Genomic DNA, 18,164 nt, shown 5'->3' with positions numbered 1-18,164 from the left:
TTAAAATGCCAAAGCAGAAAAGCAGAGCATATTTACAGTAAAAGGTAAATTGCTATCAGCTGTTAAGTTATTCTGTCTTTACTGGCTATTCTGTTAGTTTCTCTCTTTTCTGTTTGGAGACGAGGGCTGCTGCTGTGGTAGCTGTTGGGTAACCAGGGTGCATCATGGGAGACTGTGTCTGATTGATGGGAGTAAAGGAACACTCACAAACACAGTCCTGTACTGCTGTGTCCAGTGAGACACACACTCACCTTCCGCCGTCTCACCACTCGCTCTGCTTCCCTTAGAACTCCCACCTCCTCCTCCTCCTACTCCCTCTGTACCTTTTCCCTTCTCCCTCTCCCGGCCTCCCTCCCTCTCTCCTCCTCTGCCGTTGTCATCCCAGCTCTCCTCTCCTCCAAGTCCGCCGCTTCCTCCCCCTCCCCCAGCCCTTTCATCGTCCTCCTCCTCGCCCAGGTTCTTGTAGTTCGGCCTCTTCTGGGTCCTCTTGCGGCCACGGTGGCGGGACAGCTCCAGGGAGCGCTCCAGAGACTCCAGGGGCTTGGTGAACCGACGCACGCCTCCCGCACTGGCCTGGGAGGTTGGAGAACGACAGAGAAGAATTAGCGTGGCAAGGGTATGAGACAGGAAGACGTAACAAGCCAGGAAGTGAGGGACACAGACCAATTATTTAATCAGCTTATCATAAAATCATGAAAGTGTTTTTTTATTATGTGCTTTCAAAGAGGTTTTTTGTGATGAATACACAAGAGAGATCATGGCTCAAAACAAGTGAGAGAAGGAGGGGTTGATTTTGTCAGTTATTGATATACATAGAAGATAACAACCGTCCAGTTTCCAGAAAGCAATATCACTGCAACCCTTTACCGGTAGATGTGCATGTAAAAAGAAAAACAGAACACATGAGAGCGCAAGAGACACAAGCAACCACAAAAACACAGATATATAACTGATGTGCTTATACCTTCTCACATATGCACACAAACATGGTGCCTTACAGTAAATCCTTCCTGCACTATCATGTTAAAACACAAAAGTCACTTCCTCCCTGACATACATTATCAGACAGAATGACCACACACACACTCACACACACTAACGCATGTACACACACATGGTGCCAAAATGACCCAATAAACTGATGCAGTGTTTGTACTATCACATACCATCAATTACACACGCACGCACACACATAGGCTAAATTGTATATTCAGTTTAGCACACTGCATCAAAACCTCTCCTTTTCCAGTCATCTTAGGGCAAAGTTCATAACACAACTAGAGAGCTACAGTGTCCTTCCCAATAACTGTGTTGTAATCATTCACAAGCTGACAGCTCATTAGTCAGTTTACACAGCACTGTCTCACAGCCTCTGTGGTAATCGCCAATAGATTTTAACTCACTCTTCATTACATTGCAGGGACAATCTGCCTGACGGTGAAATAACGTCAGGCAGGATTAATCGTAAAGTTAAAACAAGTGGACCTGAGAGAAGGAGGTTTTTAGTTTGCATTCTCCAACTTGGTGTAGAGTCCTGGGGCGTGGAAACACAGGCTTTGACCATAACACTGAGCATGAGCAGTCAACATTTGTTTCTTGTACACTTAAACAACTAACTTAACAGTCTGCGGAATATTCTTATTTGCTATCTTTCAAAGAGTTAGACGAGGTGATAGAGGTATGGAGCTACAGCTAAGAGCAGGGAACACAGCTAGCATGGCTCTGTCCAAAGTTAAAAAATACACTTACTAGCAACTGCTAACAACTTTATCTATCCATCCGTGCACCTCTGTGCAGTACCTCACTGGCTGTTTGCCTTGATATGAGAATGGTAGCAAGGGTTAGATTTCCCAAAATGCTGAACTATTCTTTTAACAAAATCTTAACTGCAGGGGCAGGTGTCAAGTAGGTAGGTAGGTTGCGTCAAAATACTGAGGGAGAAAAAAAAAAAAAAAAAAAACGAAACAGGGAGCTGGTCTCAGGAAAAGCTGCCCTGAAGGAGCCGAAGGCCAACAAAGAGCTCAGTCAGAAGCAAGAGAAATGAAACTCAAGGCTCTGGAAGATCAGCAGAAGTGTGAGCTGGCAGCAAAGGATGCAAGCTTCAAGACAATACAGGGGGAGGGGAGAGTGGTTCAATAAAGTGAGCCACATGGAAGAAGCTCCTGAGGCAGCACAGCACTGAGCTTCATGTACATCAACTGATAATTTTGCTCTGGAAAATTACTAATTGTAACAGCTTGTTTATGGTTGATTCGAACAGGGAAAATACTCAATATACTATGTACAGTCCAAAAGTCTAAGACCACTCAATGGGAAAGTGGCTTCACACTTTTGAACCTGACTTTATGTTCTCTGTCTGTTTTCAGGCGCTTGTCCAAAAGACAAGGAGAAGGCAGATGAAGAAGAGGAGAAAGGAGGGAAAAAAGCAAAGAAGGTAGAAAAGAGATTGGAAACTGAGAGGGGAGGGAGGGGAAAGACAAAAACGAATAGGAAAGCGAAGGAAAAACTAAAAAGAGAAAAGGGGGAAAAGGAGGAAAGAGAGAAGAGAGGGAAAGAAAGACAAGGAGCGTGAGGAGAAGAAGAAGAGGAGAGAAGTAACCCTCTCCCTCCTTCCCCTACCCCCCTCATTCTTCCTAACAATCCCCTACGCCAATCCCTTCCCAATAACCCCTCCACCTCATTCCCTTACCGTATTTCCCATGCTAGCAGCAAAACACAGATACACACACAGGAAACAGCTGTATATGATAAGCTGCCGAAAAAAGGTATCAATACTGTGACTTACAGTAAACTGAGTAATCACAATGATAATATTATTAACCACTACCGGCTATTCTAATAATACAATTTCCACTCACAGGCAATTTAGAGTTTGATTCACTTCCCTTGAGTCAATTGTCTCTAGACCGGCTTTAACACAGACTGCTGGTAGTCTAGCAAATAGTACTGAGTAATTTCTAACTTTGACTGTTCTACAATTTAACTTCTACAAGAATCTGATTAAAACATTATTTCAGCTGATGAGAACAGTGCACTTCAAACACCATAAACTGATGCAGCTGAGATGCTCAGGCAAAACAGAAATGTGGCTGAATGTGGTGATGTTGTGCGGATGTCGGAATAACCAGCAAGAAAATCTGTTGTGGTTGGTAGATTTGTTTAACTGCAACTGTATTTGGTTTAAATTTAATTACCTATCGGATTGAACATGTATTTGTATGTACGCATTTGTCTGTGTATGTAATGCTGTGCATGTTAAGAACGACCACTGAGGATACAAATAAACACATAAATACTGTCCAGCTGTGCTGCAAAATAAGGGGATTGAATAAAAAGCCTTTGTTACAGAACACAAAGAGGAAGAATATCAGGTATCTCACACGGAAACTAAGTGGCCCTATTTCACTGAACTTCTTACACTCACACAAACCACCAAACACACACATACGCAGGTGAACACATGCACACCTAATGCACGGACTCAGAAGCTGTAGTCCCAACCTCCTTATTCAAATTTTTGCCAAGAACAGACTCAGTTGCAGTTTCTCAGTATCCACATTCGCTGTGTGCCACCTGAATCAAAACCAAAAGTTACCTTACATTACACAACCCCTTGTGCTTCTCTTTGTCTTGAAAGGAATAAACACTAAAGAACTCATTTAAAGGTTCAGCTCAGTCTCTAGAGAAGTATTCACAGAAATATTCTTTAATAAGTCCGTGAATAATAAGACAATACAGGAAAGTGGTTGTCAAATATACAAATATGTCCTAATGCTTTGTGGCTCAGACTAGGTCAATCCTAATTTTAGATTATTATTCCTAATAAGGTTACAAGAAAAGACTTAGCAAGCTAATTTTGACAACTAGAAGAAGAACTAGAAGTCTTTTTAATAGCCAGCCAGCCACACTCTAAAAACATAGACATCTGTATAATCTCTCTGTATCACTAGGTACGTCTGAGCAGGACTGTACTGTAGCTGCTGCTGAAAACAGTGTGTATGCTGTCAGACATAAACCACAGACTAGTATCAGTGTGTGTGTGTGTGTTGCACCTGTTAGCTGACTATGTTCTGGTAAACCGCTCACACTCTGAGCCAATGCTGAGAAATTAATGGAGGTCAGGGAGCATGTAAGACAAGCCTACACACATGCTCAGGCAAACCCCTGCACAAACACACCTGGTAGTACATCAAAATAGGGAACCATTTGCAGGTCAAAGATAAACTTTAAATGCATACAACTAAAAACAGTTGAATGTAATTTGGGGGTAAAAAAAAGAAAAAAAAAGAAAAGAAAAAAAAGATTGTGGTGCACACATGCAAATGTTGACATCATATAAGTAACTGGTGCACTTGCAAGTAAACACATATACGAAAGAGAGAGAGAGAGAGAGAGAGAAAAAAAACGCTTCTTCCAGGAAAGAGATCTGGGTTAGGTGAGCCAGCTCAGTGTTCCATCATGTGACCTAATTTCCTGCCACATCACAGACAAACAGGAAGTGCCATTTGACCACCTGCGCAGAAACAGCACCCATGCCTCATCTGTTTCATCTACAATAAATCAAACAATAACAGAACAGCACGTCTATCTGATGTGGCAAACACAACACAGCAATCACACAGTAAAAAATCTCACCATCACCAGGAACTGTCATTTGTTTTTTTTTCACAAGAAATTTTGCACTAATGCAAGGTAACCTGTTGCCCACATGAACTATGCATGCAAGTGAACGCAGCACGAATGTATGTATGATGTATGAGCATATGCAAGCAATGAACACAAAAACAGACAATGAGAAAACCATATGTGGCTCCTAAACGGAGAAAAGGAATCATTCAAGTTAACTTATGGCTCCTGTTAAATGTTGTTTTTCCTTTGGAGGAAGTCAAGCCATCAAAGTCTCTACGCAGGCTGCTTGGCAGAAAAGCAGTAAAGAACAAATAAGGTGAAAAGACACAGGAACTAATGTAGAAAAATGAGCAGGATTAGCTATACCAAGAAAACCATGACTGAAACAATCTCAAGTCTATTTCCTAAAATTCATGGCTTCTGTGTACTTCTTCTCTAATCTTTCTAAAACTGCTACAGTAATGGTTACAAATGCAACATGGCACCTTTAACATCCACAAAATGCAGAGACAAGCACTGCTGAGTGAATAGCTGGCACGCACTAGTCTGGATCTGGCAGCCTCCTGTTGTGGTAGGCCAACATTGCCAAGACATCACACCTCAACTCACATTCACTGAAAAGGTAGGCTGCTTCTTACAACAGCTACAGGTCTAGGACACACACATACATAAGCACACACACACTCAGCACAGAGAATAACCACAATGATTCTCAGAAACGCTCACTACTTCAGTACACCCACCTGGCTTTACACACAGATGGTCAAAAAAATCAAGAAGCAGAGGAGGGGGGATGAAGGAAGAGAAACTGAATCACGGGAGGAGAGAAAAATGGGAGGAGGAGACAGTTAAAGAAATGAGAGGTGAGGGGACTCAGATGGGGAAGGTAAGGGGTAAGAAGGGGGAGAGGAGAGGGAAATAACATGACACAAACGTAGATAAAAAGGGACATTCAGAGAAAGATGTTAGAAAACAGAGAGGAAAAAGCAGACAGAATGTTTCAATCCACGGCCTGGACAGAAGAGAAGCTGGACTTGAGGAAGATAGTGTTTTAATAATGGAAAGATGAAAAAACAGTGTCAGTAATTTGCATATTGCTGCCTTGATGTGGGTGAATCATGGAGAAAACCATGACCCCGCGATCTCATAACCACCTACACGCACTTCTGGAACTCCTCTTAGTGTGTGTATGCTTATGCATGCACACGCGTGCATGCATGTATCCATGTGGTTTCTGGCGTAGGTGTACTTGTGTGCATTTCTTGTTTGTGTGATGTACTCCCAGCGTATGAGTGTTGGTTGCTCCTTTGCGGTGGGAGTCTATATCACAATGTGCAGTCGGCTGTGTGTGTGTGTGGGTGTGTGGGTATGTGTGTGTGTTTGTGTGTGTGTGTGTGTGTGTGTGTGTGTGTGTGTGTGCTAGATATTATTGTGTTTCTTTGCATGATGGTCTGTACAATGTGTTATTAAGCTTGTTTGAAGTTGTTTTTTCTAAGTGTGTACTTGTGTGTGTGTTTTACCGTGTTCTTATGTGTGCTGTGTATGTCTGTCTGTGGGGTGAAGACAGACAGGTCCCCGTTTAGAATAACGTCAGCCAGGGCGTTGACCAGTGGCTGATAGTGGATGATCAGGAACACCTGGAAAGCACAAAGACAAGCTTGAATTACTTGTCTTAACTGTGTCAGAAAAAACTCTAAAACAAGAACCTTAAACTGATGAACTGAATGTAATGTCGTATAGACAATGTGAGAAAACGTACAGCGAAGTTAATAACTCAGCCTGAAAATACATTCCGAGCAATGTAAAAACCATATCATCGGTATAAAACTGCGGCAGAAAGTGTATGATCTATTTGTGTGTGTTGCTTACTTGAGACAGCAGGTAGAGGGACACCTGAGGGTTGATTTTTCGCTCCTCAGACTGAAAAAACAGAAAAAATAAAGGCCAGTCAAGGTCACATAAGTACATTTATGTACTGTTGAGTAGCTAAAAATGTGTTACTACGTGAGGTCAGCAAAATTATTTTTGTAAACTATTCAATGTAACACACTGTAAAAGGTTTTTATGACATTCATGTCTGATAATTATTTGCAATCCCTGTTCAGTTTCCAGAGATCATACCTTATAAATGCAATGCTATGTTGAACCTGAATGGCAAACATCTGTCATCACTTTAGCATGTGAACACACCATGAGGAAAGACATGATTTTAACATTATTATAACAAAGTAACTAATGAAAACCAGTGTGTTTCATTATGATGAATCAGCTCTGTTGAGAACGTTTCAAGGCACTGCAAGTTGATTTTGATAGTGTGCTAATATGAAATGAAACCAGTGGGCCCATGGAAGTTCGGGAAAACACATTTAAAAACTACAGCGTCATCTCCATGAACTGGAAAATGGATGTCAGCATTGTGGAGTAAGTTGTAAGCACATACGGAACAACTACTGGTATGGTCCTTGAAGTCATTCATCAAGCAAAATGACAATCATCCATTGGGTCCACCCTCTCAAATGTAAATTGACTGCTTTTGTTTGTTTTATATCATTGTAAATGAAGTATCTTCGGGATTTTGACTGCTGCTGTATCAAAAGAAGTAATTTCAAGAAGTCACCTTATAGTGGGGCTTTTTTTTCTGAAAATAATCACCACATTAATCAACAGTGGAAACAATCATTAGTTGCAGCCCCAAATGAAGAAAAAACGTGAAAAAAGTCACGTGTGGAAAAAAAAAAATAGTTGACACATCAAGACACACTTTCTCTGACGTGTGTTTAACACATTAGCTTATGGAGAAACACATACACGCAAATGTGTTATTACACGTCATTTACTAAGAAGTCTGTATTAACAAGGTCTAGAAATGAATGTCATTGACACCCTAAAGGCTTTCTGCTATTGACGTCAGTGTAACACAATTCATCTAGACACATGCACATGAGGGTAACGCACCGTCTCGGGGATCACCAAAGAGTACACATAGAGGGGCAAGAACAGACGATTAAGGAGGTGGTCCGTCAAAACGTCATTAAGGAATTCACAGTTGATAATGAGGATGTCATTCAGGTAGTGGAGGTGGTCAAGGTGCTCTGCTACCAGGTCACTTAACTTCCCCCTGTTCTTATGTCTGGGACACGAGAGAGAGAGAGAGAGAGAGAGAGAGAGAGAGAGAGAGAGAGAGAGAGAGAGAGAGAGAGAGAGAGAGAGAGAATGTAACAGTGAAGCTATAACAATAAAAAGGAATCATTATGTACATGCAGATATACAAAATAGATTTTTCTAACTTTAAATCTGCATAAGAAGAAATTAAGTCTATATTGAATGATTTCACGACGAATAGAAAATAAATGGCCACCAATATAATATATATATAATAAAGCTATATAATAATACAGTTTATACAATCAACTAATATATAATCATACACCGTGCCCTTGTATTTCAATGTCATCTAATGTGCACCAGCATAAAACAAGAGACAGCCCTGACCCCTAGAGGCTGCAGTGAGAATCACACTGAGAAACACTTAGAAAGATAGAAAGATAGATGGATAGATAGATGGATAGATGGCACTCACTCCTCATCTGTCTGCACACACTTGTCCAGTTCGATGACATGGCTGCCAATGAACCACACCAAGTTGCTGAAATATGGGACTGCTGTCTTATCTCGGATGTAGTGCAGCATGTGCTGGTTGTCCACTGGAGAGAGGAGGGTCAGGGAGAGAAGGTGTTATGAAAGCTGCCCATGGTGTCGAATACAGATACACATACACACTCAGACATACTCATATATACACACTCTTAGTGATCCCAGAGAATTACCAGAATGTGACACTTAAATATGATTCAAATAACAAAAAACCATTTAAATTAAGAGGCAAATTAAGAAAATTAACAAAGCACATGAGGTCAAATTAAATACAGGAATTGGTTGGGTCAATCCAATTTTTTGATACAAAATAAAAGGGAATACCAGTGGAGTGGGATTAAGAGGAAAGCCAGTCTGGTTTTAAATTGAAACAACAGCTTGACCAGCGCGACTCGGGCTTCTCACCCTGTATTAGACAAGTGTTTTACCAACTGATTTTTCCTTGCCTGTGATCTAAGCCTACGCTCACCAGCACGTCAAACCCACTGATGATTTCATAAACAGAGCTGTCCTTAGACAGGAGAAAGATCTGAGCCTGATTTAGTCCTATATTAGTAACAGTAAAAACTTCACTAGTTGTATTAAGATTCACAAGATTGGTCATATTGTAATATAAAAAAATTTAATAAAATCACACAGGTGCAAAGGTCAACGCTGCACAAAGGTCTACAGTATTAAAAGCCCTAATATCAACAGGCCAAATTTGTTGTTTTTGCAAAGGTGTCAATGTTAGTAGCAAGTAGTAATCCCTGCAAGACACACTACAAGAACATTTATGAAAGTAAAACTACGGTGCAGAAATATCTGAGACATGTATAGTTCAGTGCATTTCTTTAATCTGTCTGGACTAAGAGCCGACTTTAGTTTAACACACAGGGCAACTCAGGGAAAACCAGAAAGTGTTGACCATCACAGGAGACATCTGAGAACCAGATTCTGACACTTGCGTTCTGTGACCGGCAGCTTAACTGACTTGAACTGGGAACAGCCCTGGTGCAGTGACACTTTCAACTGCAAATAAAAGCTGGCTGTAATTTCACAATGCCACACAGGTCAAACGGAGACAAGTAACAATTGAGCAGCCGAATCAAATTAATTGAATTACATAATATCAGAAAACAAATGGACAAATCACAAGCTGCCACTACTCAGAGTCACAGTTTCATTCCAGCTTAATCCATTGGAGGATGAACTGAGAATTGATGCAGAGGGAGACACTGGCTCAGTGACCAGTGACCAAAACTGTCAAATCCATCACCAAAATAACAAGCAACATGTGCGGCTCAGCTGAATTTAAGTCTGTGGAAAGATTAACCCAAGAAAAACCAAATTAAAAAGGCATGCAGGTTTTTCTGCGTGTATGTAGCTGGCTGATACAGAATGGTCTACAAGAACAAGAATTGCAAGGATATTCATACCAGTACATTTATAACAAATACACCATTAGGAACAAATAGGGCTGGGTATCAACAAACAGACATGTGATGCTTAATAATAACTCATTTTAATTTTTGTAATAACTTTCAATTGGAGGCATTAAAATCAGTCCATATGACAATGCTCCTATTAACGCCAACTGATATTTAATCAGCTGACTTAGAAAAACACTGACATCACAGGTGTATAGGCTAATAGAGTATAGTAGAATTGTATCTTCATCGATATACTGTATGAACCACAGGTAAAGGTACGAAGAAAATAACAACAAAACATGTTTTTACAATACCCAGCCCTAAGATAAAGACTGAATGAATGGAACCAACTTACATGAAACTGGAGTTAGGCAGATGGGGCGCGCAGAGGGAGGAGGGAGGAGGAGAGAGACAAGGAGAGGGAGAGTAGGAGGGGTGGTTGTTGAAGAGGAGGAGGGAGGGGGGGGAAACAGACACAGGGTTAATGTGAGTAAAGGGGTGGCTGTGGGGGCGGGTGGGCGGGAGGGAGGGGGTGGTGGTGGTTGGGAAGGACCCTGTAGGTATCTTAACAAACAAACTGCAAACAATGGTACACAAGGAAAAGGAATATATACGTACGTCACCGTGACGCTTGCACTTATTTCAGAATTTTTGCAATGTATTTTCTTTGTAAAATGTCAACACGAAACAAAAAAAAGCTGATTATGTTTGACATCTTAACACATGAAACCCTCTCAAATACCATTTAATCACTGCACCGCGGAAGTGCCATTAAACAAGTAACATTACCAGAAATAAAAACCTAATGCGGTAGCATAACTGGACTGAAATATATTGACACTCTCTTAATTAGTCTCGATGCTGAATAAAATCCTTTTCCAGGTTGTCATTTGTTGCAGTGCAATGTCCCAAGGAATCAGTAGGAAGCATCAAACAGTGACATGTTTAACATTATGATGCCGAAAACATCATGGATTAATTTAAAAAAAAGATGAATTATTTTTCCATTATTATTTTAATACTTTTCCCCACAATAAATCGCAGCTTTTATATCTGTATGTCTTTTTATCTTCTGTACAGCACTTCCAACTGCGCTATAAAAATAAACTTCCCTTGCCTTTCACTTGCATAAAATCACAATGTAATTAATATTCTACATTTCAGCAGTGTAGTATCCTTTACCACCAGTCAGGGTTGCGGCAGTGAGTTGATGCTTCCCTCTTAGACAGATTCCTTACTATAGCATAGCCAATGGCCAACCCAGCAATGATATACAGTATTCCCCACACCACTAAGTTACTTCATTAATGACTTGTATTTCTACTGTGGTAAAAGTCAGTTGTGCCAAATGTAATGACGTCACTTTTGGGAGTAACACAGTCAAGACTTTACGGACAATGTAAGAAACCGAGGTTGTACAGTACAGTAAGTGTTACATGCAGAACGAGACATTCAAGTACATAGACAGACAGGAAGCCGTAGTTGATGTGCTGCAGTGACTGTATGTTGGGGCAATGTTATGTTATATATAGTGAAGAGAAGCGTGATGTGAGAGGAAACCCATCCAAAGCACCACCCGCCTCCCCAGCAGTGACAGCAACCAGCTCCGAGGCCTCGAGGAGCGCAGAGAGGTGGCAGGAAGGAGAAGCAGAGGCTGACACAGCACAGTGCACAAAGCAACGCAGCCATCGGAACCGTCCTGCTGTTTACGGACCCACAGCGTCACTGCTGTACTGCTGCTGCATTCTGCAGACTCAACATTTACTGTAGCTTGAAATACTTGCAGTGCTAATGCCCAACAGATTTACTGGTGAGAGGATTTCACCATTTGCATGCTGGCTAGTGTTGCTAAAGAATTAGCTCATTTCCAGTTAGTAGATATGCGAATGTGAGATCAGTGAAGCGGTGATGCTGAACCTTGTGGTTATGCTATACTAGCAAAAAAAACGTGCCTGCTGATTTATATGTGGTTGAATTATGACAACTAACTTCTGAATTCATTATGTCTGACAAACTCACCATGTGCAATACCTAACATACACCAACTGCAATAAATTTCAGCTATTTTTGATTTATTTAAATATTTGACCTGAACATACTTGAACATCATTATCTATTATTTATCTTTTTTTAATTTTTAGTATTTGAAATTTTTTACTGTCCACTTTGCTGCTGCATGACTGCAAATTTCCCCAGTGTGGGACAAATAAAGGACTAACCACATCTCAATCTTATGACATAAGTATAAAAGTAATGACAGTAACTTAGCAGGAGTTAACAAGAATAATACAAGAGAAGATCATAATGACAAGACAATCAATAGATTGCAGCTGTGATTTGTGAGTAAACTTAAAAAAAACAATCATGGGTGAATATCCTTATGACTGCACACAGAAGCAAGGGAAAATGTTTAAACAAAAAGCAGATGTTACTGATATAATGACGAAAGTGGCTTGAGTGGCTTGTGCGTACAAGATCCCGAGAATCTGAATGAATTTAAAATATTTCTACATATTTTATATAACTCTGCCATGTCAGATGAGTGTTAGGGGTTAACAGCTTTCATCTGTCAAGTTATAAGTAAATATTTACTGAATTTCCAGTCTGTGTTGTAGACCTGCTGTCTGGGATATCACTCTATTGTGATAAAAAAGCAAGAAACACTTGTAGCTGCTCTAAGTGCCACTTAGAGACATTTGAAATTCTTTGACTCTTAATACGGTGCTGTAAATATGAACAGATTAGTTGCAGCACCTTTGGAAAACTTAACAAAAAGTGTTAAATGATACATTAAAAGGTAATATTTGGACTACATTACATTCTCTTTTATTCAGACTGATGTTTTATCACTTACAGTAGAAGGCAACAACACATTTCAGGCCAAAATTCAGCAGACTGTGTACTTGTGTGTGTTTGTCACAGCGTTACCTGTTAGTCATGCTCATGCACCAGAAGCAGCAGCAAGAAGAAGAGAGTACAAAGAGAGACGGCAGGCAGTCTCAACATCCCATGAGTGAGTGTGTGTGCGTGTGTGTATGCGTACGTGTGTGCATGGTTAGCATGTGCGCATGCGAGTTCCTGGCACTCACCTTTGTAGACGTTGAGTGTGATGGTGCGGACTGCGATGCGGACCATGCTTTCAGGGTGGTTGAAAAACTTAATGGCCTCGGTGTACAGGGCAAAGTCATTAGTGTGCTGTGTGTGGGAGACAGAGAGGGGGCGCCGGTGAGCAAGGCACGGCATTGTGCCGCCGGGGCTCAGGCCACAAACAGTCAGGGAGAGAGAGAGAGCACGTAGGCTGCCATGTGGGCAGCATAGCATTTTAACAAGAAAGGGCTTAATTATTTTGCACAAAAATACAGACTGGGCAAATAATAAAAGTCAAAGTTAATCTGAGGTGTTTAAGACCACATGATAATAAAGAAGACCGAAGCTTGTGGACCAATACAAATCCTACAGAATTCATCATGAATGTCTGACTCATTAAAGAATTTGCATTTTTTATAAATTATTAGTCTCAAGTAAAAGTCACTTTGGATTAAAAGCGTCTGCCAAATGAGTAAATGTAAATGTAAAGGGACATTTGTTCCAAACAATCTAATAGCGACAGTGCTCATCATGTATTAACATACCAGAATGCTGCATTTAGTAATCTGGGTATGATGAACCGGCAACTCTGCATCTTACAGTCATCTCTCTCTGTGCCAGTGCCCGATCCTCTACCCAACCATTCCTCAGTCACTGCGACCTCCAACCATTCACAGTTGAGGGTCAGAGAGTAAACAGTCACCCTGAGGTCACAGCAAATGAAGAAATCTGACCCTGACACCGAACCCAAACCCACTCTAATTTTATATATGTGACATGTGTAGATCTGACAGGAACAGAAGAGACCAAATTCAACAGCTATCCAATGGCGCCCTCTGGAGGGTAACAAACAATAAATCACCAACTTATAAATTCATTATAATAAATGAAGTGAGAGATGAATTATAAATATGACCTGTTGCTATGGTAAATTTTGAAGAAAGAAAAGGTTGTGATGACTTTCACTGGCATTTTAAAAGAGTTTTACCATCAGACTGGCTAATACCAGCTTAGTTTCTTAAATTTTTCAAGTCTGACAACAATGGTCAGGTGCCCATACTGTATGTAGACTGAAGCAGTTTTAGTTTGCCGTAATCATTCCTCCTGTTGATTCTGGCTAAATGGAGATCCATTCATAACGTGCTTCTAATGTAAGTGAAGGCTGACAAAATCCAAAGTTTTTGTTCTGTGTAAAAATAAATTATAACTTTTCTCTACCATCTACATCTCTCTCACTGGGGGTATGTCAGGAAGTGATCTTTTAACAACAGGACAGAAGGAATGGTTACAGCAGGCACAAACTGTTTCAATGTACATGTGGATATGTGAGAATTGTGTTAAGACAACAAAAGTATGAACCTATCCTGTAAGATTCTATATCCAGAAATAAATAACAAAGTAAATTATATAAATATTATAGATGATTTAACTACACAGGTTCTCAGATCTACACATTGGGTCTGGTTTTGGCTTCAGGTGTAAAGCTACCATCGACAGTACACCAATAACTTTCCCCAGCACACACAGGCCAATAAAAGGACTACAGATACTGCTGAAACAATGAAGGGCAACAACATCATCCGGGATTATTCAGGTGTTCAGTAGCCTTTGGCATTACCATCCATTACCACAAACACACACAATTGATGATGATATTATATATTTTTTGAATAAAGAATAACAACAGCTTTGAAACTCCATTTAAGAGAAACAAGGTCTCGTTGTGAACACAATGGCCATTCTTTGGCTTTACTATAATAAATAAAACATTCCCTCAAATGAAGGTAACATCAACACTTATTTGTTTGTATCAGCTAAAGCAGAGAAAGACGCCTGTTGTGCACAAGATCTGCATGATCAACCAATCGTTACAGGAAGCTGAAGTTTTGACATAGGAAATGTGCAGCCTGACCACGACTGGCAGATGGTTGTGGCCTGATAAGTACAAGCAGGACTGGCACAAAATTCAAGTGAAAGATCAACATCTGGATTTCTTTTTATCTATTGACTGGATGTAGATTTTTTTGGACACAACAATGATGTACATAAAATAATTTTATGCAACTTTGAGATATAAATAGTATTAAAGTTGCACAGTTTCAGTAACAGCCTCCTCATTTATCTTTTACTTTTACTTATCGTTTCAATCACTAACTCTCTTCATTCTCAGCCACTCATCTCATCTTTCATCTCTTCTTTCCTTCCTCTTTTTCACATAGAGTGCACAGTAAGGGTTGTTGACACTGAATCATAGATCCTCTATGTTTCACCATCCTTTCCATCCCTCTTTCTTCGCTCTTACACCCCATCCCTCACCTCATCGAGGCCTCACCTCATTGTAGAAGAAGTGCACCGTGTGGTTGTTGAGTTTGAGTGACAGGGTCTTGAGGAAGGAGATATAGTAGGCCATGATCTCCTCGTCTGAGAAGTCAAACTTGTGGACGATGATGGAGTTCACGTGGTTGTTCGATAGGAGGTAATCTGAGCAGGAGAGGAGAGGAGAGGTTAATAAACAACCTGATCAGGCTTGTTCACATGGAAAACATTGTAGCAATGGAAGACGTTTGTAAGGGAACACACTAAGCATCTACAGCTGAGGCTGGATAGCTTCACTATGCTTGTTTCATTTTTGCTCTACTGTTATTATATCAATGATGAGCTCGAACTTCTGTATACAGTGAATGTTATTCCTGTTGACACTATATTACTATGGAGCGCATCTACAATTTATCGAAATTCAAACCTTGCTCACTTTATAAAAGATATCAGCCCACTGTATAAATGACAGTATATCATCTGCTGAGTCGTCCGTTATCCAGCAACAACAAAAAATGCTGCAGGCTGCTATGCATTGTATATTTCAACAAAGAAAGGCAGTGTAACCCGCCTTGCATTGTTCAGCTTGCATAACTCATCAAAAAACATGCACAAACACATCTACACACACTACACACTAGAAAAACTATACAATAAATAACACATAATGGTGGTGCATTATATTGAAAAGTGTTCATAAAACTAACACAGCCTCAAAACATACCAAGTAAAGCAGCAGTCTTAAAAAAATACTCTCAAAAAATGTTGGGATTTTTTGCAGGGCTAGTTTACTGCATTGCAATACATCATACTTTCATTTTTTCAGTTGATCAGTGTAGAACCAAAGGCTTACATAATGACGTCTCATGGCTGATGTTCTCAAACAGAATGTTGAGGGTCTGGAGGAGCTGGACACAGACGTAGCGTCCCGACTTCTGACGTAGGATGTTCAGGAAGAAGGCAAACATGTTCTTCTCCAGGAAGAAGCTGAACACATGCAGGAGTGCACACACAAACACACACAGGATTGATCATGACTTGATCTGGAAATATATAGTTATAATTTACAATTCAAAATAAAGAATGCTTCTTTTCTACTGCATCATGATCACGACATATAACACGACATGTCAGTTCAACTCTGAAAAAAACTGTTAAGTTCTATAGGCAATGAAACAAAATATCAAATAGCTCCTAGTCTAGAAAATTATAAAGGGACCATTAATGTCTATGTTTATTGTAAGGGTTTCCTGATAGCACCAACATCCTCTGTGGCTTTTCTGCTCTTCTCTGCTCTTCAAATCTGTTTCCTGTTTCAGATTATAAAGCCAGACATGGCTACTTCTGATTAAGAACAAAACACTATGGTTTCCCAAGAAACTCTCGAAATGCTTGAGCAGCTAATAGATTGAAACGCATTTCAAGAGTAATAGATTCATCTCTTGAAAAGTAAAACTGCATCTTAAGAGCACAAAACATTTTTACACTCTTCTACTGTGTGCAGAGTCAGCATGACAGGAAGCAAAGCAGAACTGTCTTTGATACACACACTGTCTTGCTTAGCTTTGAATGGTTTGCAGTCAGAGAGAAGGACAGCGTAGTGGCTCGGTTCTTAGCAATGTTGCTATAGAGAAAGAAGGTGGGGGTAGAACTATAAAATTACCATTGAGATTAAAGTGGAGTAGGATTATCCTTTTTTGTTAGTCAAAGCAAGTCAAAGTTTGTTTGTTCAAAGATTTCCAGGTCAGCTGATCAAAAATAATTTGTAAAAATCAATGAGGAGCAATCTTCCGTAGCTGACATCAAGACGTTGCATCAAGACAAATGCACTGTTCATTAGTTTACAAGTGTACATCTGTTCAAAGATGCATAGATGTGAGGTTATAAACACAATTAACAAACCATCTCTACATGAAAAGATATTGCAAGTAAATACAAAGCTGTCACTTTAATTCCCATGTACATCACATCTGCACTTTATGTCAAATCTGAGGGGTTTGATATGAGGACATTGACTGGGACTTACTCAAACACAGAGCTGTCATTCTGGTCCCCCCAGATGAGGATCTCTGTGATGGAGCGGATGGTCTCCACCAATAGATTTCGGTTGTGGTCTGTTACTGTGGTGTTTTTGGTCAGCACATGGTACATATACCTGATGGAGAGACATGAGTGAAGAGACAATGTGAGGAAGAAAGTGGTAAATGTACAGTTCAGTTTTAATTTGTGAATATGTAAAAATTTAAACCTAAAATTCATTAAACCTATCAGTGGAAAGACAAATTGCAGAAAAATTGTGTGATTGACAACTGTAGACATTGCATTAAAATGAAACTCATCTGGTTGTCAAAACAATTGCCATGAACCCATAAATATGGCCTCTAATTTGAGTCGATGGATTATCTCCAAATAGCGTAATGTAATTACCACCAGACGAAAGCCCCTACAATGTACACCCACACAAGTGTTTCTACTTATTCGGCCTGGTTAAACCTCAGGACTCTGTGGGCGTGTGCAGACTGAGTGTGCCTGACATCCACCCTACTCTCTTGTTACTTTGGTACACCTGTTGGGGTGTGGGACAGCAGTTCAGTTTTAGGGTGGATTTCCACTGTAAAGCTAACAATTACAAGCTAGCTCATATGCCTATCCACGTTATCAAACAGAATAGGGGTGCCACAGCCAGGAGAGGCAATTATAGCTGACTGGACCTCTGGACAGTTACGGTTAGTTAGCTGCTGTTGTTTTAGCTGTTAATAAGTGAGCTAATGTTACCTCTGACAGTTGCTCTCAGCCGGGTATCATACAGGCTAACGTTAGCTTATCTAATGCTAGCTACTCACTTCAGATGGTCCAAGGAGTGGATGTTTTTCGTTCTCCCCTGTCCTCCAACCCAACTCCGCGACCGGCCAAACATGGTTGTGGTTTTAAAGGGGCTAATGTTTTGCCAGGCGCGTTATTTCGCTAAGGTTAGTGTCCGCATCTATCCATTACACCCACTTTCCCGTACAGATAGCTACTTAGCAAACAGAAGGTGATAGGCGGCGATAGCAGCGCTGATGGGGG

At 40.4% G+C, this 18,164-nt stretch overlaps 1 protein-coding gene across 4 annotated transcripts in view; it reads right to left on the bottom strand.

The window, feature by feature from the left end:
- The window catches only part of clec16a (C-type lectin domain containing 16A), a 41,415-nt gene extending 23,264 nt beyond the window's left edge, over positions 1 to 18,151 (bottom strand). For 3 of the 4 annotated variants that reach the window (XM_056401227.1, XM_056401229.1, XM_056401230.1), the window contains exons 1-10: positions 17,942 to 18,151; positions 17,125 to 17,253; positions 15,952 to 16,085; positions 15,115 to 15,263; positions 12,785 to 12,890; positions 8,210 to 8,333; positions 7,585 to 7,759; positions 6,499 to 6,549; positions 6,150 to 6,266; positions 252 to 573 (exon numbers count right to left, since the gene is read on the bottom strand). In XM_056401227.1, coding sequence (XP_056257202.1) covers positions 252 to 573; positions 6,150 to 6,266; positions 6,499 to 6,549; positions 7,585 to 7,759; positions 8,210 to 8,333; positions 12,785 to 12,890; positions 15,115 to 15,263; positions 15,952 to 16,085; positions 17,125 to 17,253; positions 17,942 to 18,015 — 1,381 coding nt within the window. In that variant the 5' untranslated portion in view covers positions 18,016 to 18,151. The remainder of the gene's footprint in view (positions 1 to 251; positions 574 to 6,149; positions 6,267 to 6,498; positions 6,550 to 7,584; positions 7,760 to 8,209; positions 8,334 to 12,784; positions 12,891 to 15,114; positions 15,264 to 15,951; positions 16,086 to 17,124; positions 17,254 to 17,941) is intronic. The other variant, XM_056401228.1, reaches the window with a different exon arrangement.
- Positions 18,152 to 18,164: the final 13 nt, after the last annotated feature.

Source organism: Seriola aureovittata, chromosome 17, assembly GCF_021018895.1.
Source record: "Seriola aureovittata isolate HTS-2021-v1 ecotype China chromosome 17, ASM2101889v1, whole genome shotgun sequence".
Lineage (NCBI taxonomy): Eukaryota > Metazoa > Chordata > Actinopteri > Carangiformes > Carangidae > Seriola > Seriola aureovittata.
Note: the sequence above shows the minus strand (reverse complement) of the source record. Positions and strands in the feature narration are given on the sequence as shown.